General features: G+C 50.3%; 13 protein-coding genes across 13 annotated transcripts; 6 read left to right on the plus strand and 7 right to left on the minus strand.

Moving 5' to 3' along the window:
- Window positions 1-262: 262 nt before the first annotated feature.
- On the minus strand, window positions 263-1943 carry N7443_000650 (uncharacterized protein; the record flags this gene model as incomplete). Its single annotated transcript, XM_056880706.1, has 3 exons — window positions 263-1372; window positions 1426-1722; window positions 1773-1943. 3 exons carry the CDS (start codon window positions 1941-1943, stop codon window positions 263-265), a joined length of 1578 nt encoding a protein of 525 aa, XP_056745944.1.
- Window positions 1944-2637: 694 nt separating this feature from the next.
- N7443_000651 (glycoside hydrolase family 32 protein) lies at window positions 2638-4529 on the plus strand (the record flags this gene model as incomplete). Its single annotated transcript, XM_056880707.1, has 2 exons — window positions 2638-4108; window positions 4168-4529. 2 exons carry the CDS (start codon window positions 2638-2640, stop codon window positions 4527-4529), a joined length of 1833 nt encoding a protein of 610 aa, XP_056745945.1.
- A 113-nt stretch (window positions 4530-4642) lies between these two features.
- N7443_000652 (CeGAL family transcription factor) lies at window positions 4643-6937 on the minus strand (the record flags this gene model as incomplete). Its single annotated transcript, XM_056880708.1, has 5 exons — window positions 4643-4894; window positions 4947-5541; window positions 5594-6613; window positions 6668-6759; window positions 6812-6937. 5 exons carry the CDS (start codon window positions 6935-6937, stop codon window positions 4643-4645), a joined length of 2085 nt encoding a protein of 694 aa, XP_056745946.1.
- A 381-nt stretch (window positions 6938-7318) lies between these two features.
- Window positions 7319-9183, plus strand: N7443_000653 (uncharacterized protein; the record flags this gene model as incomplete). Its single annotated transcript, XM_056880709.1, has 5 exons — window positions 7319-7572; window positions 7622-7643; window positions 7692-7964; window positions 8027-8221; window positions 8278-9183. The coding sequence occupies 5 exons, from the start codon at window positions 7319-7321 to the stop codon at window positions 9181-9183; spliced, it is 1650 nt and encodes a 549-aa protein (XP_056745947.1).
- A 164-nt stretch (window positions 9184-9347) lies between these two features.
- On the minus strand, window positions 9348-10575 carry N7443_000654 (replication factor C subunit 4; the record flags this gene model as incomplete). The annotated part of the gene is made up of 4 exons (XM_056880710.1): window positions 9348-9996; window positions 10049-10148; window positions 10211-10431; window positions 10490-10575. 4 exons carry the CDS (start codon window positions 10573-10575, stop codon window positions 9348-9350), a joined length of 1056 nt encoding a protein of 351 aa, XP_056745948.1.
- Window positions 10576-11093: 518 nt separating this feature from the next.
- On the plus strand, window positions 11094-11726 carry N7443_000655 (uncharacterized protein; the record flags this gene model as incomplete). The annotated part of the gene is made up of 3 exons (XM_056880711.1): window positions 11094-11445; window positions 11503-11571; window positions 11629-11726. 3 exons carry the CDS (start codon window positions 11094-11096, stop codon window positions 11724-11726), a joined length of 519 nt encoding a protein of 172 aa, XP_056745949.1.
- Window positions 11727-11838: 112 nt separating this feature from the next.
- N7443_000656 (protein GET4) lies at window positions 11839-13072 on the minus strand (the record flags this gene model as incomplete). Its single annotated transcript, XM_056880712.1, has 4 exons — window positions 11839-12425; window positions 12482-12634; window positions 12707-12963; window positions 13029-13072. The coding sequence occupies 4 exons, from the start codon at window positions 13070-13072 to the stop codon at window positions 11839-11841; spliced, it is 1041 nt and encodes a 346-aa protein (XP_056745950.1).
- A 397-nt stretch (window positions 13073-13469) lies between these two features.
- Window positions 13470-15011, plus strand: N7443_000657 (DXO/RAI1 family decapping nuclease; the record flags this gene model as incomplete). Its single annotated transcript, XM_056880713.1, has 9 exons — window positions 13470-13544; window positions 13596-13838; window positions 13900-13931; window positions 13993-14020; window positions 14074-14081; window positions 14133-14236; window positions 14290-14460; window positions 14515-14814; window positions 14863-15011. 9 exons carry the CDS (start codon window positions 13470-13472, stop codon window positions 15009-15011), a joined length of 1110 nt encoding a protein of 369 aa, XP_056745951.1.
- Window positions 15012-15076: 65 nt separating this feature from the next.
- On the minus strand, window positions 15077-16515 carry N7443_000658 (tRNA dimethylallyltransferase; the record flags this gene model as incomplete). Its single annotated transcript, XM_056880714.1, has 2 exons — window positions 15077-16411; window positions 16465-16515. 2 exons carry the CDS (start codon window positions 16513-16515, stop codon window positions 15077-15079), a joined length of 1386 nt encoding a protein of 461 aa, XP_056745952.1.
- A 249-nt stretch (window positions 16516-16764) lies between these two features.
- Window positions 16765-17668, plus strand: N7443_000659 (putative ABC transporter; the record flags this gene model as incomplete). Its single annotated transcript, XM_056880715.1, has 2 exons — window positions 16765-16900; window positions 16953-17668. 2 exons carry the CDS (start codon window positions 16765-16767, stop codon window positions 17666-17668), a joined length of 852 nt encoding a protein of 283 aa, XP_056745953.1.
- An 861-nt stretch (window positions 17669-18529) lies between these two features.
- Window positions 18530-19525, minus strand: N7443_000660 (sugar phosphate isomerase/epimerase family protein; the record flags this gene model as incomplete). The annotated part of the gene is made up of 1 exon (XM_056880716.1): window positions 18530-19525. The coding sequence occupies one exon, from the start codon at window positions 19523-19525 to the stop codon at window positions 18530-18532; it is 996 nt and encodes a 331-aa protein (XP_056745954.1).
- Window positions 19526-19961: 436 nt separating this feature from the next.
- N7443_000661 (Elongator subunit ELP2) lies at window positions 19962-22449 on the minus strand (the record flags this gene model as incomplete). The annotated part of the gene is made up of 2 exons (XM_056880717.1): window positions 19962-22259; window positions 22321-22449. 2 exons carry the CDS (start codon window positions 22447-22449, stop codon window positions 19962-19964), a joined length of 2427 nt encoding a protein of 808 aa, XP_056745955.1.
- Window positions 22450-22669: 220 nt separating this feature from the next.
- On the plus strand, window positions 22670-23115 carry N7443_000662 (ubiquitin-related modifier 1; the record flags this gene model as incomplete). Its single annotated transcript, XM_056880718.1, has 3 exons — window positions 22670-22722; window positions 22783-22947; window positions 22998-23115. 3 exons carry the CDS (start codon window positions 22670-22672, stop codon window positions 23113-23115), a joined length of 336 nt encoding a protein of 111 aa, XP_056745956.1.
- Window positions 23116-23133: the final 18 nt, after the last annotated feature.

Genomic DNA, 23133 nt, shown 5'->3' on the forward strand with positions numbered 1-23133 from the left:
GCGCCTTTTTTTATGTCCCTGGCCTTCCTGGTGTTTTGCCGCGAATGGCATACGATGTGATGACGGTGACTTCGGGCGACTGCATTTGGATCTCTTCTTCCCACTTCAGGGCTGTCTTATTATCTTTTGATCTCGAATGATCCGTGCAGGTGTCTCAAATTAGATCTCAATAATTATTAATCTTGCTTACTTGTCTCTTTCCGATTTAATTAGTAACAAGCATTCATCTGAGAATGTAATAGGGCGTATCTTGACATTGTGACTATGTACTGGCCTGTGAAGGTTGATTCCCAATGTCTATCTCTTTGCCCAAAGTGTTTCTTACAGACTTCCCGGTCCGCGCTTCTATCGAGGCCCGGTAAGATCTCCACTTCCAAGCTGGCACTTTAGCCGCATACATCTCATCAATCTCCGCAAATGTGCGGCCACGAGTTTCGGGCATCAGGAAATACATGAAGACAATAATGCCAGTCATGCATCCGGCGAAGACCAGATAGGTCTTCGCACCGAGATTGGCTGCATCCGCCGATGTCAACTGCGGCACAACAAGTGTAGTGATAACAGCAGTGATCTCTGCGCAGGCGATGGTATAGGACATGGTATGATGGCGAAGCTTCGGAGTCGCCATCTCAGAGGGCATCAGGTTCGATAACGAGAAAAATGAGGAAGCCCAGAAGAAATTAAACACGAATGATAGTACGGCGATAGCGAGAGTAGCGTGTTTGTTGCTTCTGTCAAAGGCGAGACCACCAGCCACCGCATCTATAATAAGTAAAATGCTCATGCCAACGAAGGCTGTCGGACGCCGACCAGCGCGGTCGACAACGAATGGGGCTGCAATGGTACCCGCTAGAGTACAGCAGGATGAGATGATTGTCAGTGAAAAAGGATCAGCGATCCCCAATTGTGTCAGGAAGATAGTTGTGTATGTGGTCGACAAAATAATACCAGAAATTTGGTTGAGAGAAAAGAAGGAGCCCGCAACTAGGGTGCGTCTGAGATGCTCTCGCTTGAATATATGCCAGAATTTAGTTTCAAAGCGGATTTCTTGATTACTCTTTTCGCAGAATTCCATGAGTCTGAGTTCGTCTTCGACTTGCTTGTCGCTGAAGCCACGGAGTTTGCGTAGATTGATCCGGGCTTGTTCCATGTTACCCTTTGATATGAGCCATTCGGGGCTTTCTGGAAGGGGTATTGTCATCCCACAAAGGATGACAGGAACAGCTGATTGTACAGCCAGTGGAATTTGGTATGATAAGTGGCCACCGAGCTTTTTGGTGCCCCAGACTATAACGGTGCCAACTACCCCGGCCGTGAGGTTCAAGATGTTAATTGAACTGACACTTCTGCCCCTCATAGACGCCGGAACAACCTTGAACGAAAATTAGCCTCGTAGATCTATAGGCTCGGGTGGATCAGTCTTACTTCTGCGAGATAGAGAGGGGCCGTAGCAGTGGCGATACCGAAAGCAACGGCATTGATAGATCTTCCGCCGACAAAAGCTCCCAGATTAGGTGAGAATACTTGAAGAAGACCACCGCCAATGGATAAAATATAAGCAGCAACCAGAGGCCACTTACGGCCGAAGTTGAAGTTCAGTGGTGACGCCAGCAAACCACCGATCACAGCGCCCACTAAAGGGACAGATATCACTAGATTCTGGTTGCGCGCCGTAAGAGCATATTCACCCGTTGCTGGATTGGGTCCTTGAAATTTCTCGACCTGGCACAAGTCAACATCTCCATCCTCAGGGAACATGCGGAGAAACTCACGAATGGCGTCAATGCCGCAACAGAAGATATGAGTTTATCGTCATAGCCAAACATGAATGACGCCCCGCCAAATACAACGCAAACCAGGACGAGGAAGGTGTTGACAGCCCCTTTCTCCGAATGAACGACATGTTCGAGCTCGGCCGAGTCGCACTTCTTGTCGGTAGTCATGGCTCGGAAGGATGGCCAGTGTGAAAGAGGGAAAGCCTCGAATGTCGAGACTCCTTCATGGTTATTTAGGGACTCAGTCCATGCCACAGCCATTGGTGCCTATGCCATCGATGACCGATTTCCCCATGGAGAAAAGAAGCTGGAGAAGCTGCAGGTCGATTTCCCCAGATTTCCACCCTTTTTCCACTTTTCCACGCTCTCCGCGCTCTCGGATCGTCGCTTGACTAAAACGCACAGTTTCTCCGAAATTTCTCAGAGCCCGAGCAGCCCCTGGGCTCGAGGGCGCCAAGGATTGTATTCCTGTGCTTTTGTCAAAAAGTCGATCTAATAGTGTCGATGTGCAGATCCTCCCTTTCTCCACGATCGAGATTCGCCGAATATCTTCCGCTGGGATGCTGCATGGCTCCGAGCCTGCTTCCGACCTAGTTCCGGCAAAATCCAGATTCTGACAGTTCACTGCCGAGATATTCCTGTTGGGTTCGTGAATCGGCAACCTGACTTGCCTTTTCTATCAGCATGCATCAAATGGTGCAATCGATTTCCCCGAGCTGTTAACTTAGCTCCGATCACCGCGAATTATTCGGTCGCATTCCAATTTCTTCACCTTTCTAAGGGATGTGTCGGATTATTTAAGAATCTATCGATCGCTGTTCCTACTCAAGCATTTCCTCGTGTGAAACTTTTACCCTTGAACATGTCTGTTCTTATCAGCGGTGTCGATGCCGGGCATCTTCACGAGAAACACTCACATGAAGCAGCCAGTAAACTCGATGATGAGCAGACATCGAGGATGGCACGCTCCAAGCCTCATTTCCATCTAAGCGCCCCAAGCGGGTGGCAGAATGACCCCTGTGGTCTTGGCTTCGATCCTTCGACGGGTCTATACCACATGTTCTTCCAATGGAATCCTTATGGCAATGACTGGGGTAACATGTCTTGGGGCCATGCCACTTCTTCCGACCTAGTCTCATGGGAAACATCTTCAATTCCAGCTTTAACGCCATCAGCGGAATATGACCGCTGCGGTGTATTTACTGGGTGTATGCGTGCAACTGATATCCACGGGAACACAGGGTCTCTCACTGTCGCTTATACTTCAGTGAGACAACTTCCTATCCATTATACTCTGCCATACACCACAGGATGCGAGTCTCTTAGCTTAGCTACCTCCAAAAATGGCGGCAAGACATGGCAACGAGAGGTCTGCAACCCGATCCTACCAGGACCACCTCGCCATCTCATGGTAACTGGATGGAGAGACCCGTACCTGACAACTTGGGATAGAGGGACCGCTTCACAGAACCAAGATTCAAATCTATACGGATTAATCTCGGGTGGAATCATCGGCCAGACACCCACCCTCTTCGTCTACTCAGTCAACCCCAAAGACCTTCGGCAATGGAAATACACCGGTCTTTTGACAAACTTTGGCCTCAACTTTCGTCCGGGACGCTGGTCAGGCGACTTCGGTGTCAATTGGGAAGTGACTAATTTGATGACCCTGACCAATGACTCTGGCGATTGCAGAGATTTCGTCGTGATGGGAGTCGAAGGATGTCTTCGGCCGGAAGGCTCAGATCGCATTCCCGGTGAAGCGCGCCATAGGCGAGACCCTCGAGGTCAGCTGTGGATGTCCGTGAAAGCATCCAAAGAACAGAAGGGCGCCGAACATGTCTTGACAGAATATGACTTCGCTGGTGTCTTCGACCATGGATGCTTATATGCTGCCAATGGCTTCTGGGACCCTCAAACCTCCCGGCGTATTGTATATGGCTGGGTCACTGAGGAGGATCTACCCGATGGCCCTCGTCATCGTCAGGGATGGAGCGGTATGATCTCATTGCCGAGGGTGGTTAATTTAATGACATTGCGAAATGTTACGAAGGCGCGTAGCTCATCATTGGAATCCATCACTTGCATCGAAACAACCCCAGATGGCAAAACTTTCACTATCCACACTTTGGGGATCGCTCCAGACCCACGACTTGCTCGTCTTCGACGTGGGGCTATAAAGAACGATCTTACACAGTTGGCCCTTTGGCCAACTCTCACTTCGACTTCTGATGCTTGCTTGCCTCTGACGACATCTCGCTGGGAAATTGGAAGCGAAATCTTGGTTAGTCAATCGTGTGAACGTGTTGGCATTGAAATCGCTCACACCGCCGGTACGTACCCATCTGAAGTTATGGCAGTCCTCTCTATAGCACCGTTGACACGTCTCTAGATTTCAAACACTGCACCATTCTTGTATGGCACCCACGCAGTGAAACATTCACCATCCACCGACCCTCTCTCGAAAGCCCCGATATCAACCACGGACACGAGTCTGCCCTCCATACTCTATTCACGTCCGTGAATGAACAAGGGGAGGAGACTGAAGAGACTTTGAAAGTGCGCGCATTCTTCGATAGAAGTGTGCTTGAAGTCTTCGTGAATGACAGAACAGTTATTACGACTCGAATTTACCACCCGTCAGACCGCTGCTTCAGAGTACGATTCTTCGCAGAGTCGACCGAGGAGCAATCTGACCAAATACCAGCCACCCTTCTACAAGCTGATGTCTGGGACGGCCTTGACGCTAACTAATATATGCAAGAGCAATGTTTGTAATGAAGTCCAAGCACTTGACTTCATTTAGATATATTTGTACATTTGTTTCAGGTATCATTTATTCACACACGATCACACTCTCAACCCACTTATTGCTGAGACCAACTCCCCGGGATCTGTAACGAGCGGAGGTGGGTTTGGTACTTCTCCAAAAACGGGTGATTCCCTCCTCGGAAACTGCTGAGCAAGAGCATGAAATCTTCCGCAAGACTTTGCGGTGTGGATGTTGCAGATGCTGTTTCAGAGAAGTTGCCCAACGGCGTCATTCCTGTTCCGTAGGGCGGGCTGATGTTACAAAGAATGTCGGTTGCCGCGATGGCGATATCATACATCTTTTCGGTCTGGTACTTGTTAGGTATGTAAAAGTGCTTAAATGATCTAAGGTCAGCTTACATGTCCTATTCCATGAGCTTCCATGGAGCTCAGTCGCAATGACTGACAAAGCTGAAGCGTAGATTCTGCCACGGACACCGCATAACCAAAGGTTAATTCGGGCCGTTCGGAATGGGTTCTGAGGAGACCGTGGTTCAGGCACAGAAGCCAGACACGATTCTGAAGCCATTTCTGGGTGACAAAGACATCTGCTGCTTGTGTTTCTCGTAGACCCATGGCGAGCAGGGCATTGTTGTCATTTTGATCTCCTTTGGCCCGCTCAAACCAATCGTAGCCCTTATATCGCTCAGCCTGACTGATTCGATCAAGGCTAGCGTGCATGGATAAGGCCTTGGTTTCTGTGAATTTCTGGCAGAAGCCGTTGGTGATGTCGCAGCGTCGATTCCAACAATGGATAAAATCTTCGTCAATGGCATCGAACAGTTCCATTAATCGTGCCAGTCCCATCATGCCCTCGGCGTCTTTTTCGTTGTGGACGATGATGCCTGAGACAAGGCTATGTGTTGCATGGTGGAGGAAGTCATGCACGGAACGCATGCTGAAGCCCGGTTTGCCCGAAAATGTTACCGGGTGTAACCGCTGAAGAGCATAGGCTCTGCTTGTCATTAGCACAAAGTAATTCACTGCTCAAAGGTTTGTGGCTGTACCTTTCTGTGATTGATAAGACAAGATAGGTCCGCAATCGCTGGCCTTTCTCATCACCAGACAAATCCCGATATGAATTAGGATCGTTTAGTCCCAACGTGGACGCAAGGTCCAGAGCCTCCCGCAACCGAAGCCAAGCGGCATTGTGCTGATTACTCCCAAATAGACAACCAAAGAGGAAGAAGCTTGTCAAGACAGCCTCTATAGTGGGGTGCTCGCCGAAGTCGGAGCAGCTCCGCATCTTAGTGGCCTCGTGCATCATCGATCGGGCTTGTGTAGCACGAGACGAGGTTGTCGCCCGTTCATTGATTTCAATCGGCTGTGTCAGAGAAAAAGCACATAGTGATAGCACCATAGATCCGAATTGGGGATTCTTGCGATGCTCTTGACACATCATTCGAGTGAACATGGAAGAACGGCTTAGCACGGGGAGAGTCGGATGTAATCGGTCAAAGTAAACGTCGATCCAGGGTATCATGTTCGCTTCATTGATTGATGCTGGCCAGAATTCATCGCCTCCGTCCAGGCTTTCGGACTGCATAGACCCCACCGTTGGTGAGAAGGGCATTGTCTGCTGCTCCTGCGGGGGCATATTCATGGCGGGCACGTCAGGAACGGTTTGAATGATAGACGGCAAAGACGGTTTGAGATAGATGTTGCTTCCAGGGAACTCGAAGACCGGGACTTGGGCACCCAGGTGATCTGGAAGCCAATATTCCACATCGGGTCGGTCGGTCCAGCCCACCGCGCCGTTGCTGCTAGAATTCAAAGACGACGTTTCATTCCCCCAAGCATCCACTACTGTCGGCGAAGGGCCAGTCGGTGCCAGGTCAGCTGGTCCGTTCAGAGGCATTGTGACTTCGCCGTGAGGAGGCGCCCAGGATGTTCCCGCCATCGGAACAGACTGACCCGTCTCGGTCGTGGGCACATGGTATTGAAAGGCATCTTGTTTGGATACTGATGGTTCCGAGGAACTTCTGGAGACAATAGGCGTTTGTTGCTGTCGAATTTGCGATACGCGACTAGACCCCGGTCAGTGCACTTCTCTCGAGACTGGTATCGCGATCATGACTTACTGGCCAGTTGGCCCGCGCTTTTTCTGCGGCTGAAGGAATGTGCAGTCAAATCCCATCGACTGACAGGCCTTGCACGGCTGTGACAAGCTGCACTGCAGGGAGGAATTAGCGTGCGCGATGCTGCGCAACAGGGGGAGAGATTACTTTGATCTTGCGAAACTTGCACTGGTCGCAAGCTCTCTTTGCGATCGCGCCAGGCGTGGTCCTATTTCGAGTTCGAATTGGGCCGGTCGCGCTCGCGCCGGCCGACCCTGAGCTTGTGGACTCCATTGGGATCACCATCCAACGTTGGCTTGGGAGATGGGGGTTGGAATGGGTCCTTGGAGGTCCTGGATCGACCCACTTTCGACGGTTGAGAGAGCCCCGCCGAGTCTCCGCGAACGGGATAGCTTCTGGTTCACCTTGCTACACTTGACCCTCGGGATACCAGGGCAAAACATACAGTCGGCTATCTTGTGACATGATTCTTGGGGTCATGGCTCCAAGCGTGCATACTGTTTGTGTTCCACTACTCCAAAACGGAGCTTTGATCACCGCCGTACCCCACTTTTGGAAGCCTTTTGATAACGGGGGACGGGTCGCCTTCCGAACCGGAGCTTGTCGTATTTAAGCCGAATGCCCGCGTTGGAGTAGACGAAAAGCATTGTAGCCATGGGTAGCACACAACAGTCGTGGGAGCAAATCGTGGCTCAGAAACGAGCAGCTAGAGATAAGCTGCTCGCTCTGTACTTGGTTGACGATGTAGACCAACGACAGCCTCGAGTGTATCAGGTTCACGAACGAAGTCGATTGAAGGATCCAGAAGTGCAGAGAATCACCGAGATTGATAGTATCGAGGAACTGTCTCGACATCTCCTAAAGGGGGAGTTTACGGCCGAGCAGGTCACCAGGGCGTATATCAAACGGTAAGAGTGAAGCCACCGGTCGATAGAAGCACTACTAAGTATGACCTAGGGCAGTGGTGGCACATCAATTGGTTAGCGAACCTCCTCAGCTTGTATGGAATCCAACCTAACGAATCTAGACTAATTGCTTGAGTGAGGTGGTCTTTGAAGATGCCCTCGAACAGGCAAGGAAGCTGGATGCCCATTATGAAGCAACGAAGAAGCCAAAAGGTCCTCTTCATGGCATTCCTGTCACTGTCAAAGATCAGTTCAATGTCAAGGGCATTGATACCACATTAGGATATGTGGGAAGGTCTTTTGATCCAGCCCAGGAAGATGCGGTCCTCATTCAAATCTTGAAGGACTTGGGTGCGATCATCATCGCGAAAACAAATTTGCCTCAGAGTATCATGGTCTGTTGCCTTCAACTTATCTCAAATTAAAGTGATCAATGAACCGTTAACTTGATGGATAGTGGGCAGAGACTGACAATCCTCTCTGGGGACTGACGACGAACGCCAGAAACCCTGATTTCTCCCCCGGTGGTTCCACTGGAGGCGAGAGCGCTTTGCTAGCACTGCATGCCTCTCTGCTTGGGTTCGGCACAGATATTGGTGGGAGTATCCGTATTCCTCAAAGTACAATGGGTCTGTATGGCCTAAAGCCAAGTGTAAGTACCAGTATATTCCCTCGTGCTTGGAACCGGTGTACTCACTCACCATACAGAGCGGTCGGTATCCTTACCAGGGCGTCCCCGTGTCTACTGAAGGCCAAGAACATGTTCCTTCTTCAGTAGGGCCGATGACTCGAGACCTGGATTCCCTCCGTTATATCACTCAGCTCGTTACAGATTCCCGTCCTTGGGACTTGGATCCCCGATGTGCTCCTCTTCCCTGGAACGAGACTGTATTCCAAGACATTCAAACCCGCCCAATGGTCATCGGGCTCATTATAGACGACGGCGTGGTTCAAGTCCATCCACCCATCGTTCGCGCACTTGGAGAGCTATCGGACGCATTGAAGGTGCAAGGACATGAAATTGTGATCTGGGATACGTCCGACCATGCTGCATGCATCGAGATCATGGACCTCTACTATACTGTCGACGGAGGCGAAGATATTCGTCGTGATGTCGCTGCTGCAGGTGAACCATACATTCCCCATGTCGAGGCTTTGGTCAATCGTGGCAAGCCCATCTCGGTGTACGAATACTGGCAGCTGAACAAGCGCAAGATGGCCGCGCAGAAGAAATATCTCGATAAATGGAATACCTTTCGATCTCCTTCTGGCAAGCCTGTCGATGTTTTGTTAAGCCCGACGTTGCCGCACACGGCTATTCCCCATTGCAAGTTCCGATGGGTGGGCTACACGAAGATCTGGAATTTCTTGGATTATCCAGCTCTGACTTTCCCAGTGGATGAAGTACGAGCTGATCAGGATTCCTTGCCTGCCGAGCCGTATGTACCAAGGAACCCTCTAGATGAGTGGAATTGGAACCTTTATGATGCCGGAAAGGTGGATGGATACCCAGTGAGCCTGCAGATTATTGGAAGGAAACTCCAAGAAGAGAAAGTTCTCGGAGCTGCTACTGTCGTCGAGAAGATCTGGAAGAGCCGCGTCAAGAGTACTTAGATCGATAGATGTCTAATATACGGCCGGTAAATGTTTGGTTATATTGTGAATTTAACGTATCTCATAATCGGTGGACCAGGCGCCCAAAACTCTTCCACTAGGAACACTCGGTTTAGAAACCCCCAACGCCGTGGAAATATGCTGCAGGAAATCATGTTGCAAAATTAAGCCTTCATAGGCAGAAAAAGCTCAGGCTTCATGTTGATCTTGCAGAGCTTCGACACACAGCCGCTGAGCTGGAGTAGTGACTGCACACCTTCCAGGATGCGCATGTGGGTGAAGCCAATCTCGCGAATGAACTCCAATTTGGCGTGTTCTGAAAGTGTCGGAATAGTTTTGGTGACTCGAAACATAGTGCTGATGATGTCGTGAGAAGAATACCCCAAAGTCCATAGCTCGTTCAGCGTCTCAAGCGCAGCATCCACCTTGCCTTCCCAACAAGCCTTAACCATCGCCTGGACCTTGACAGGATGAGGGCTGTCAACGACACGGAAAACATTGTCCCCACTGACAAAACCAAATCCAGACCAGGTACTCTGCAGGTTGTTGAGAGCCTGGCGCATGTCACCTTCGGCACTGAAGACCAAGGCGGCGATTCCATCTTCTGAGTGTTCGACCTTCTCGGCCTCGCAGACTTGCATGAGACGCTTCACTACTTGGGCATCGGTCAATCGGGCATATCGAAGAATGGCGCAACGTGATTGAAGAGGCTCAATGATCTTGTTCGATTGGTTGCAGGCAAAGGCGAATCGAGTGGTCGTCGAGTAGATTTCCATTGTGCGGCGCAGTGCTTGCTGGGCACCGGGGGTCATGCTGCATCAGGTCAGCGAAGATGAACAAGCTCAAAATCTTATCTTTAACAAACCTGTCGGCTTCATCGAGGATAACAAGCTTGTGTCGGCCCGGGGGTAAGGTGACTTTCTTCTGCGCAAAGCCCTTGATCCGGTTACGAACCACATCGATGCCTGGATTTCGATATTAGCGTTCATATACACGCCAGAGGCATGATCAAGTAGACTAGACTAACCTCTCTCGTCACTGGCATTTAGCTCCAGAACAGCCTCCTTATACGCATCACCCAGCAACTGCCGCGCCAGACAGAGAACAGAAGTAGTCTTTCCAATACCTGGCATACCTGAAATGATAACGTGAGGCATGTTTCCATCTTTGGCAATAATCTTTAAGCGCTCGATTGTCTCGGTATTGCCGACAACGTCATCAAGGAAGACGGGGCGGTATTTCTCAACCCTATAGTGGACGCAAAAAGTCAGTGGAAGGAGCACTTCTATCGTCGAAAACACCTTACCAAGGCAGCTCGTAGTCGGCAGGACCTGTAGTTGATGCTTTGGCGCCATTGCGCTCAGCGCTTGCGGAAGATTCACCCTGGGCCATGTTGGAAATGTGTCTTGGAGAAAGATGCGGTGATGAAGAGACGCGAAAGATGAACGCGTCCCGCGATAAAACGGCTTATCGCTTGGCCTGTGCACTGAGCTTCTTTGTGCTCTTGGAACATCTATCAAAGTGTTGGAATCAAATAGCCAGAGCCAAGAACAGATAAATCGAACAGATTCAAACGTTTACTCATTCAATTGCTCACTCTGAGGTCAAAGTTCTCGTTTTCTTCGTTGCTGCTTGGACCATAGTCTTTTACCGCCGACATTTCTTCTCGGCCTCAAACTTCAACCTCAAAAATACTCCTTAATCCACAACTATTCTTACAGCCAAATTGGTGGCATCCATTCACTTCTCCTGCGCGACTCTGAATCAAAATCACTGACGAGACCGTTCGTTCCCTACACACAACACCCCTCGACCTAAATCCCGCAACCCCCACGCGACAGAAATCATCCTGCACAGCACCGCATCTCTGTTCCTTACATTACAACGCAAGAACCCAGACATTCTCCACCATGGGTACAGCCTCTGTCCGCCGCAATCTCTTTCACCAGAATCTCAGCCGCCGTCCTGCCTCCGCGGGCCCACCTAATGGCAACGTTCCTCAGCCGAACAACGCGCTCTCCAACCGTCCCTCACAGAGGCTAAAGCCGATAAGCTCGGACTCATCCTCGTCGCGAAGCACCAAATTAACGGACAATAAGGAGATCGTTGTGCGGGACAAGAATGGTGGTTACAAACTAGATGTCCCGTCCTTGCCGCATGCGCTGGTTGGCGAAGACGGGGAGGAACTGGGAGAGCTTGATGCTGAAGATGCAGGAGAGACCGGGTTTGACTCTGCAGAGCTCAGTAGGCCTGAGAAAGAGAGTATGCGATCTCTTTATCTGGTTTACCTCTTTGAAATACAGCTAACAATGTCTTAAGAGTTCGACGCGGCTCTGGTGGAGATGATGATCCGTCATCGAAATAGAGCGACGAGTGGTGAACCTGACGGTATGCCACTTCTCAAAGGTTCTTACTTATCTATGAGCTCATGCTGACTTATAACAGAGATATTAGATGTTGTGCACCAGAGTCTACGCAAAAAGGCCGCCTCCTTGGATGATGACAATTGGATGTTTGAAGCAGAAAGGGACGTGCGATTCTGAATAGATTTGATATGCGCTTCATATTTTCATTTCATTACATGGCCCGTTCTCATTTTGGTATGTCCACTGCCAAGCATGTCGTCCTTGGGCAGAGAATATGGGCCGGTTGGCTCTAGTCAAGCTCCATGCTTGATGGCGGCGCTGCCTCAACCTTCTTAGCCTTGGCTGGTGCCCTTCTTCCACCAGCGCTGTCCTGACCACCGCCACCGAACAACATGCTGCCCATCATGTCCAAAAGAGGGTTACCCTGCTTGGGAATCTTGATGGCGAAGTACTGTTCACCAATCTGGGCCAGAGCATCGTCCCAGATGCCTACCTCCCTAATCTGTGTCGCATAGTGCGCAGTGAGCTGGCGGAAGAGGTCGGCACTACCCCGTTGGATGGTCAAGAGCAACATGTTGAGGAAGTTGAGCAATGGAAGAGCAGGGAAGACCCGAATGTCGGAGTTGGAGCTGCTCACGTCTTGCACGCCCAGAGATGGGTTGGCGGCCGACAGCCGAGAGGTAAAGATGAGCAGGGCCTTGTTGGCGCTGCGGAGGTTGCCGGTCAAGAGGTATGGAATGACTGCGCGCGATGCATAGATAGCCGCAGTGTGAGGGTCGTCGTGAGTGTACCACTCGTACTCGAGTTTCGCGAGGGTCTCCGCCGACTCGGAGGTTCCCAGGATAAGGTGCTTCTCGGCATCGTATGGCTCGTTATCTGCGTATCATCAGTCAGAGAATGCAAATGAACAGGACCAATATCTGATAACAAACCTTCCGCGTAAACTGAACCAGCAGCGTGATGCAGATCTGCATCTCCTCGCTCCAGCGGTCCATATCTTGAACTCCATCCAATTATCTCCTGAATGAATCTCTTCCTGGTAGGCTCGTCGGATGGGAATTCGCGCAAAAGCTCGATCAAACGCTCTGCAAGTCGGGCATGTTAACTAGCGTCCAAACATGACTCGCCACGAACAAGCACCAGAGATCAAAACTCACTCTTCCTAGCACGGCCCTCTGTATCGTCATTACCACCAGAGATCTCCCACTCTGCCTTGTTGTAGACCTCAGTTATCAACATAATCGCCAAATCACCACCACTGGCCGAGGCGCCCTGCTGAGCACCGGCCTTCAGTAGAGCCGTGGCACCGCCAGCCAGAAGTTCCGCCGCCGCATCGTAGTTGGATGCCTTGATGTAACGCACGGCAATGGTACGAAGCTGCTGGTGAGCTTCATAGTAGGCGCCATCCGCGATCCTTGGAAGAAAGTTGCTCGTCAGCATGGGATTTCGTCAGGAACGCTGCAGAGTGCGGTGGCTCACTTTTCGCGCTGCCGGGCGATTGTTTTTTCGATGCGAGAAGTCATAGTCAAGCCGTATCACCTAAATGAGTGACAGGAATGTGTAGAATGTCGATTCCGGCCCAAGCACGAATGGTGGAAGCGGGAGGGCGATTCGCGGGGAGTGCAGGTGGACAGTTGGTGGGGACGCGGAAGCTCAACTACGCTGGGGCCATTTTTCCCTCTAGCTATCGACTCCGCGATTCATATCTTTGCACAATTCTGTTTCTGCTCAGAGATTTCGGTTCGTTTGAAATATTGGAGCTTACGCGCAGCTATCCTCTGCACCAGGCCCCCTTGCGACGTGTCAAAGGCGGCCGAGTTCCCTTTGCGACTCCGACTGGCCATCTCTTTGTATCAAAGGCTGACGGTCACTTTGCGCGCTTGTCATCGCAACGGAGCAACCGGCCGATATCCCCCAGATATGAGTCGAGCAATCTTTGACATCCACCCTCTGGACCGCTTCGGCGGTTTGGGGACTACGATCCGACGACCACGAGTAAGTGGTCTAATGCATGACGGCAGGACACAGTCGTTAATAAAGTGCTAGGAAATCGCATGCTTCTCCTATGATCAAAATCGCCAATTCCATTTGGGGGATTCATCAATCTCGTACTATTACCCCCCAGATCTGCCTGCGGATTTGAATATCGGCTTCAATACGTTCCAGAAGCTGAATGACTCTCCCGATGAGCATCTCGATGCGCTGCTAGACACTGTTACTGCCCTCGAGAAGGAGACAGCAAAAAAGTGTGAAGCTGACATTATCACTTGGCGAGGCATGATGACCAAGGTGAGTAGTCCATGTCGCAACATGCAGGCCCATGGACCCTGTTTTTAACTTGAGTGGACAGATTCTGACTGCTCCATTTGATATGATGAATGGGTACGCGTGTCGACTCATTATATGCATGGCTTGTTACTTACGCTGATTGACGACGATCCAGGTTCGAAATGAATGCAACATGCTACCAGGTACGTGCCCTGCTAGGATTCTCCTATTCAGATCAATCTCACTGACTTAAAAGGGCACGATGTACAAACACCTTCATCATATTTGACTTTTTGTGGTGCTGATACGTCACAGATTTATCGAAGAGAACAACGAATACAAGAATCGACAAAAAGAGGTCCAACGTAACCAGAGAATGCCACCCGGCATGGCATCACAGGAGCAAATGATGTATTGGGGTACGCTCAATCACCTATTCCATTGATCAACAGCCGCTAACTCTCAACGATAGGTTATAAATTTGAGGTCCTGTCCGTTCTACGACAGCCATGGGACACAACAACACGCGCAGAGATTGAAAGCCGCCAGAATGATATCGTCAACAATAGCGCCCAATATTGTTCCGTAGTCAAGACTGGAATTGGCAATACGCGCATGGTCCTCGGTGGAGAAGTAGACGCCGGTATGTTCATTCCTTTAAAGAAATACAAACGTAAAACTGATTCGTCTCGTCCAGTGTGGGATTGCAAACCAGACCGAAAGGAAGACACGATCCATTGGATCGAGTTGAAGACATCGGCTGAGATCCGCAATGACCGTGATATGCTGAAATATGAGAGGAAGTTGCTCAAGTTCTGGGCACAGTCCTTCTTGCTCGGCGTGCCGAAGATTATCGTTGGCTTCCGTGATCAACAGGGTATTGTCCATCGCCTCGAAGAGCTTGACACTGCTAGTATTCCTGGCAAAGTCAAAAAGGTCGGCAGGGGCTCGTGGGACGGAAATATCTGCATCAATTTTGCTGCAGCATTCTTTGAATGTAAGGATGTCTTTCTCGTTCGTCTTGAGCTAAGTTAACATTATACAGGGCTGAAGCAGACCATCCAAGAAGATGGGACGTGGAGGATACGGAAACAGGAAAAGTCACCAGTCATTGAGGTGTTCAAAGTTGAAGACTCGGGTCATGGTGATATCCTTTCCTCTGCCTTTACAACCTGGCGATCGTCAATGGCCTAAGGTTGGTCATATTTGTATTACTACAGTTTCACGAAACATGTCTATGAATTTTCTTTTCGTACGAGCTAGATGCCTCGGGGATCCGCCCCAGAACTCGGGGCCTGTTGAGCCTCTAATTCCTTTTTCCGGAAATAAGCGTCTCGTTCAGCCTTCCTTGCTGCGGACTTGGCTGCTCTTTTGTGACTGTAACCATTGAGGTGAATATTCCACTGTTCCTTGCCGTTCGTCGTCTTGTTGCATATATCGCAAGTGAAACACTGCATGTCGGACACCGGTTGTGCACGCGCTTGGTCCTCTTTTGCGCTGAGGACAGTTTTGGCCAGCTTCGAGAGAGATTTGGGATCAGGCGTCGGTTTTTCTTTAAGCAGTGATTGCACAATATTCTCAGATGGTTTGGTAATGCATTCATCCCAGTCCTTGACATTGCTGCTGTCCATTATGTAGAGACGACGCGTCATATCGGCATCTGAGAGTGCCTGCCATAATTTGTTTCGAATCCATTTGATTTGGGACGACCCATATTGACGTGTCGCAGTTCTGATGGATTCAACACAGCTCAATTTAAGTTCCTCGAGCTGCTCTGCACTCAACTCTGCTTCCTGAACAGCCGCAAAATACGGCGCCAGCTCTTTGAACCCGATGGACACCCAAACACCACGTGTTTGGTCGACTTCTATGCCCTGTGATTCTTTCTTTTGGAGATAATCGAACATTGTCTGAGCCTCAGCCATCAAGCCCTGCTCGATCATGCCGTCGACACGCGAATCCAGTCGCGCATTGAGAATCTCCTTCTCCGCGTGAACCCAGAATATCAGTGTGTTATCGAACCGTAATAGGCCTTCATCCTTCATGACTGACTCGTTCTTGAGAATTTTCTGTTCCGCGTATATTTCTGATGCCCGTCTCCCTGTTTGGAAGTAGATCTCCAATGATCGCCTGATCTTCCGTGCATCCTTTGGGTGCCATCGCTCGGCCATGATTGGATCAACCTCGCGAAGTTTTTCCATCAACACTTCTGGAGACGAATCGAGAATTGGCCATTTATCCGAAGTCGAAGATAGCTCTTTTGTGGGCTCCGGTCCCTCGTCCTCATCCGAGCCTTCCCCAACCAGCTGGTCCTTGAACAGAACTGCCTGTGTGTAATAATGTGTTCCTCCAACCAGAATGGGCAGTTTTCCACGCGATCGAATATTGTCGATGAGTCGAAGAGCTTCCCTCTTGAAGTGGCCGATGCGCCAGGCTTCCGCCTCTAGGTCGACACAGCTCAGCAGGTGGTGGGGGATGTCGTTTCGCTCCTCGATAGGGATTTGGTTTGTAATGATAGGCAGGCCGCGGTACATTTGCATCGCATCGCCATTGATGATTTCACCGTTGAATCGGGAGGCCAAGTCCACAGCGAGCTGTCTGTAGTCATTAGCCTTCGCATTCGAGCATGCGCGGGGTATCGAATCACCTTGGACTTGCCCGTCCCTGTTGCGCCGACGACAGCGATGAGGGGATCCATGATTGCTCGAGAAGGGCGAATCGATCGGAGAGTCGAGAGCATCACGCACCCGGCGTTTGGTAGAAAGAAAGATCGTCCTTTTTTCTAATCGTTTATCGCTATCACGCATTACCTCATCCGCGCGGGAGCGCACGCTAACGGATGGCACCACTTTAGTTTGAGGTTACCTTGGTGACTCAATTTCCCCTCTCAAATCCGTACATCATCTATCTTTCTTTGTATTCCTATCACTTGTTGAGAAGTCTCGAGATGGCGCCATCTACCGATTCCCAGGGACCGTCGATTTCGGTACAAAATCTTAGCTATAAATTCCAAGATGGTTCCGCGGGGCTGGAGAATGTGCAGCTGGACCTCCCACCGGGCAGCCGTACACTGCTAATTGGCGGTAATTCTCAGATTTTCTCATTATTTCGAACTGATTGCTAATCGTCATTTAGCTAATGGAGCTGGCAAGACCACATTGCTCCGTCTGCTCTCGGGCAAACGTCTTGCCCCCACTGACACTATCTCGGTGGGTGGCAAGGATCCCTTCAAGGATGCATTGGAAGGTGTTACTTATCTGGGTGTGGAATGGGTGTTGAACAGCATTGTCCGCACTGACATCGACGTGCCTACACTGCTGGCATCTGTGGGTGGAAACGCCTACCCCGAGCGGCGGGATGAGTTGGTCGATATCCTCGACATCGATCTCCGCTGGCGCATGCATGCCGTCTCCGATGGTGAGCGCCGCCGTGTACAGCTTGCCATGGGCTTGCTGCGTCCCTGGCAGGTGCTCCTTCTCGATGAGATTACGGTGGACCTAGACCTGCTCTCCCGAAGCAACTTCCTCTCCTTTTTGAAGCGGGAGACGGAGACCCGGCCCTGCACCATCGTCTATGCGACTCACATTCTGGACAACCTCGCCCAGTGGCCCACTCACCTTGCCCATATGCATCTGGGCAAGGTCAAGACATGGGGCACTGTGGAGAGCTACTACGGTCAGGTGCCACAGTGGACATCAGAGAACAGTCGACTGGGCGAGTTGGTCCTCAAGTGGCTCAAGGAGGACCTGGCTGTCCGTGGACGTCGTAACGGGGACGAAAAGTCTAGTCAGGCCAAGACATACCAGTCCCTGGAAGGTATTGGTGGCTACGGACAGGAGAAGCACGATTGATGGGTGCGTTCCTGCTCATGATGGACGAATATGATCCTGTTTCAAAGTTTGACGCATTGAAGCGAGGATTTGTTTTAACACAGTGCCATTCAACAAATATTGGGTTCAACCACCTGGCATGGACGGGGTGTTTTGGGGGTATTCAGATCTACTCGATGGATCTATTCAACATTGGAGTTTTTCAACCATGACTCATAGAGGGTTCACGAGATTATGCATATGTTTCAACAATGGGAGGTTTCATGTACGGGCATAAAATAAAGGCCATTAGGAAAAAATAACATGAATGCAATATCATTGATAGAGGACCTTTAGACCGCTGAGACGTTAAATGGGGTGAAAGGAACGCCTTGGGCAACATGACTTCAGCCCGAACCCGAGGGATTAGAAATGCCGAGAGAAGACCATGATCCCAATTGTAATCGATGAAACCCAGCGTAAACAAACTCGTCCTCGGTCAAGACCACGGTCAATAATTACATCAGACTCTTCATTTCACGGCTTCTGCAGACTGACCTTGTTGGTTGCTAAACAGACTACGTCTGTTCAATCGCATGTCTATTCGAGGCATCGAGCTATTTACCCGCCACTGTCCTAGTTGAACACTGATCTGACTCCACTTCTCCACTTCTCGCCTCCACATCCCCAAATGTAATCCCCGGGTTTCAGCCATCGGAGAAGCTCCCGAGGTTCTTTAGCCTTTCGCGGGAATAAGCATCAATGCTTATTCCCAGGAAGTTCTGATGCACAATTCCTGTCAGGGGCTGCTTTGAAAGTAGACGGAGGATTATTCATGTATTAGAAGAGACAGGCTTAGAATTGACTCCATATCGCTAAAATAGACAGTTCATTTGATCTGCTTCAAGCAGATGCCTCCAGGGCGGCAACGAGCTTATTCCATGACTCTATCCCACGCTTCGCATTCTCATCGGGTCGTCTTGATGCATTTTCTCTCATCCTCCAGTCGAAAATCTCCATAGAAACCACGCCTTTCCAGTCCTTCTTCTTCAACCAGGCCTCGGCAATTGCCAACACAGGTAGGTATGCCCCAAGCTTTTCCTCGAGAGGAAATAGACGCATGTTTCGAGACCAGATCAAAGATGAGGGAATTACCGCCTGGTAGAAACGGTGGTCCGTCGTCAACGGAGGCAAGAATCTCTCTGCGTCAGAGAATTGCACGTAGAAGACCTTATCAAGAGGGCAAGTCGCGACAAAACGATCAAGTGAGGCTTTCAATTCGCTTTCTCCGTCTTCGCGTACGCCTGATTTGGTGGTACAATCGCCCCATACTCGAGCAGCGATGTGGAAAGAATCCAAACAGACGCCGAAATTTGACCGATCCACATCTTCAACCATGCGGAGTGAGCCTTCCCAGGTATCAATGTAGCTTCCCCATGCCACAGCTTCGTAGGCAATCTTGATAGAATGAGTAGCCGCAAGTTCACTGAGTTGGCGCAGCTCCTGTACCATCAGGTCCCAGTCTGGTGAACTGTTGGTAATGTCGAACTGAGAGGGTACTTGAAGATACTTTGCTCCCAACCATGAGGTAATCTCGATCCAGTGTCGAGCAGAACTGAGTCTTTCAGTGAGGGGTGAGATATGGCCTTCGAAGTTCTTGAATGGGCTCAGAGCGAGGACGCCCAACTTGGCAGATGAACACATTTTGCCGATGGAGCGGGCGGCTTCATGCGTATTCAAAAGAGGGGTTTGGGAGGATCCGAAATCCACTATCTCTTGATAGAGGATCTCAATGAAAGAAAAGCCATTCGATGCAGCCGCTTGAATCTTCTCAGGGAGAGTGTGGGAGGGGTGAAGCCCCAGAGACGGAGTGGTGATTGCCAGTTGATTCGTGAACATGATGGATGATGTGCCGCAAAAGAGAAAGCAAAGGATAATAGGGAGAGGAAATGAGAAAAGTCATGTCATATTTATATGCTCGTGCTGCCTCAGCGTTCATCCAAACCCCGGACATTGGGCTTACAACGGATATACAAGGAGGTTGAAGAGACAGTCGGTGCTGTATACCTTCACGGTGCACTGACGCACCTTTCTTTTCCGAGACTTTTGGTCTGGTAAAACGAGCTAAGTTGTTATTACCCACTCGGTCAATTGAGCACTTCGAGTATGGCAATCGAATTTCAGATAGCTCATGCAATCACAAACACCTCTCTACTCTCGAGGGCCACACTAGGACCAAGGAGATATTGTAAATGGGCATTAATCCCGAGTATTTGATTCCTAAGTTTTTTCATATGCATCATTTGAAGCTTCTGTCAAGACACGTTTCCCTCTTTCACGCTATGTTCGAAATGGTATAAATGCGCGTGGAGGTGTCTTCACTTGCAACAGCCAGTTCAAAGCGCTCGAAACTGTCCGCTTCGGCGATTGGTACTGGTCGCCATGACAGCTGGGTAATTGTCCTCGATGGTGCAATAAGCTGATCGATACTGACAACATGTTGAGCTTCCAGACTCTGAATATCGACTCGGTGGATGGAGATAGCACCGCCATCTTCGCCTGCTGCGAGAACATATGAGTTCCTGTATGGAGAAGACAAGAAAGCAATTGCTGAGACTGCGGATGTCAGAGCAATGGTTGTTTGACAGAGGAAACTATCTTCGTCTTTGGCCTTTTGCCAAATTTTGACGGACTTGTCGCGACCTGCCGAGGCAAAGACAGGCTCTGTGGCTGTGGCTGGTGCCCAAGCCGCACCCAGAATCATTCGGGAGTGACCCTTAGGGTTTGATGCGTATTTGTTGAATGTAGTCGGGTCCTGATCACTTCGCATAAAGACAGCCCATTGTCGGTCTCGGCCCACACTGAGAAGGTAACGGTCATCATCAGAGAATGACAGATCCGCGATGGTCAGCGTGTGTGCTGCGAGTGAAGGCTTGATCTCGTGCCAGTCGGATGTATCGTACAACCGAATCACGGCGTGGTCGAGGGATGTGGCTTTGCAGGCAGTGGCAATAAGCCTGCGGTTATGACTGACGGCAACAGCAGAGATTTCGTAACCGTGGCCATAAAGCTTCTCGTGTTCCGGCCACAACGTGTATCGCGCTAGCTGATCTTCAAGCGGTGGGGTGTCGGCTAACAAGGAATTTGCAGGTACACACGGGGCGCTGACTTCCTCATCTTCATCCTCCACTGGAGCCTCATCTCCATGAGCTTTGTTAGACAGACCCAAGACCGGAATCTCAGCGGTATCCGGCAGCTCGCCTTCAACCGTTTGCTTGAAGCCCGTCAACTTTTCAAGCAACTCCACGATCTGCTTAGGTTCATTGAAAACTCGCAACAATTTTTCGTCTGCGCCAGTCACAAATTGCAATGGTCCCAGGGTATCAACGCAATTCAGGTCATATCCATGAATCTGAGGACGGGAAAATTCGTGCCACGAGCACTTGTCCTCTCGCTTCCATGGAGCATGAAGACGTGTAGTTTGGTCGGCACTGGTGGAAAGCAGATAACCACCGCTAGGCTCCCATTGCACACCGTTGACGGAACGCACATGTCCTGAAATGCCAAACTTTTGTACCCAGATGTCCGCGTCGGTATCATGTTCCCACATTCTCCAGCTACCTGTCCGGCTCAGGCTGACTACTTTCTTGCCATCGGGCGCCCAGAGTCCAATCCAGAAGCCGCCAGTACTACCAGTAGCTGTAGTGGATCCCTTTTGCACGCTGATCTCTCCCATTCTCTCCACTGACATCCAGACACCGGATACTGGGTCTTGTTCCCAAATTGTGACTGTGTTATCAGCAGAAGCTGATAGAAGCTGCGACCGCGTTGGGTCGGGGTTCCATCTTGCGGTGTAAATCCAGTCTTCGTTTCCAAAGAGCAGGGCTTCGAACGTAATTGAGAATTTGGAACCAGCTGCTTCAAATTCATGGGCCTTGTTGGATAGCGTTGGCTCCATACCGCCCAGAAGAGGATCCGCATCATCCTCCACGGGTGCAGGAATTTCTACTTCGCCTCGGTGCAATCGCCATAGCCGAATGTATTTGTCCTGACTGGCCGAAGCAAGCAAGATATCGTTGGTACTGCTTTGTGTGTCTTGCGTGAACGAGAGAGATCTCACCCAAGCCTCATGACCAGAAAGCACGGCGCAACGTTGGAAAGTTGGCTTGTCAGACGTCTCCGCCACATAAATCTGCACAGTGGTGGTAGTCCCCGCGACGGCCAATGCCAGCGACTTTCCCTGGTCACCCTCGAGCACGCACAGAGCTAGAGATAAGGGGAAGAACCGGGGCTTCAATGTGATTGTTTCAAGCATTTCGCTCTTCAGTTCACCCTGCGCATTGACATTGAGTCTCCAAGTGCGCATCGTTCCGTCGGCAGCTCCAGTCGCAATAACGTCTGAGCCGTCGGCCACAGCTAGTGCATTCACCGACCCCGTGTGGCCCTCGAGCGTAGAGACATGTTTGTAATTGTCCAAGTCGGCGGAGTCTTGCCGCCATACTCGAATTGTTTTGTCGACGGAGCCGGTAAGAAGGAATCTCGTTCCAGTGGAGGGGCATGTGTAAAATCTGATTATGCTGACTTTGTCGGAATGACCCACGAGCAGGGCATGCACACCTCTATAAGAGGGATCCTATAAGAAATCTCAACTCAATTACATCCCTTCATCGGAGATCAGGCACTATTGAACCTACCAGAGGCTTCCACAAGGCGACATTATTGTCTGCGCCATAGGCTAGTACACCGGTCTGGACATCCCAATCGGCCGAACCGGGATGTCGGTTTCCTCCCACACTGATATAGTCGGTTGAAACAGACGGCATGTCGCAGGCACTCGAAATCGAAAGTCTGGGGTTGGGCTCGCCGAATGACGAAGGAGAAAGAGCTGTCGCAAAAGATTGTGGAAGATCCTTATCGATAAGAGTACACACCCCTCTCCGCCTCAATCTCTCTCCGACTTTCACATCTTCAAACTCTTTCAAAAGGACGAGCAGACAAAGTTCTTTCTGCCGTGTAACTTGCCTGTCGGATATACTCATCATCATGGCCGAAACCGCAACCGGGAGCTCCACCCTCCCCATCACCGTCGAGTTCACGTACCGTTGCTCCCGTCTCGAGATTACCCAGTCAGAGTTCTAACTGGTCTTCTTTTACAGTGGTGGTCTCGAGCTGCTGTTCGGCAATGAGCGCAAGCACAATGTCGCATTACCCGCCCAATTAAAAGATGGGAGCCAACCAAATATCTCTTACCTGCTGGGGTACCTGGTCGACAATCTGATGCAAGACCAGCGGAAGGATATGTTTATCATGGAGGACAATGTGTATGTGGATTACAAGATCTAGGTCAAACAACAGCTAACAACCTGAAAAGTCGACCAGGTGTTCTCGTGTTGATCAACGATGCCGATTGGGAACTCGAAGGCGAGGAAATGTACGAACTTCAAAAGGGAGATAATATCGTATTTGTCTCAACACTGCACGGAGGCTAGTCGATTGGCCTATCTATT

This window comes from Penicillium atrosanguineum (genome assembly GCF_028827265.1).
Source record: "Penicillium atrosanguineum strain IBT 20685 chromosome Unknown utg000001l_segment0_segment0, whole genome shotgun sequence".
Lineage (NCBI taxonomy): Eukaryota > Fungi > Ascomycota > Eurotiomycetes > Eurotiales > Aspergillaceae > Penicillium > Penicillium atrosanguineum.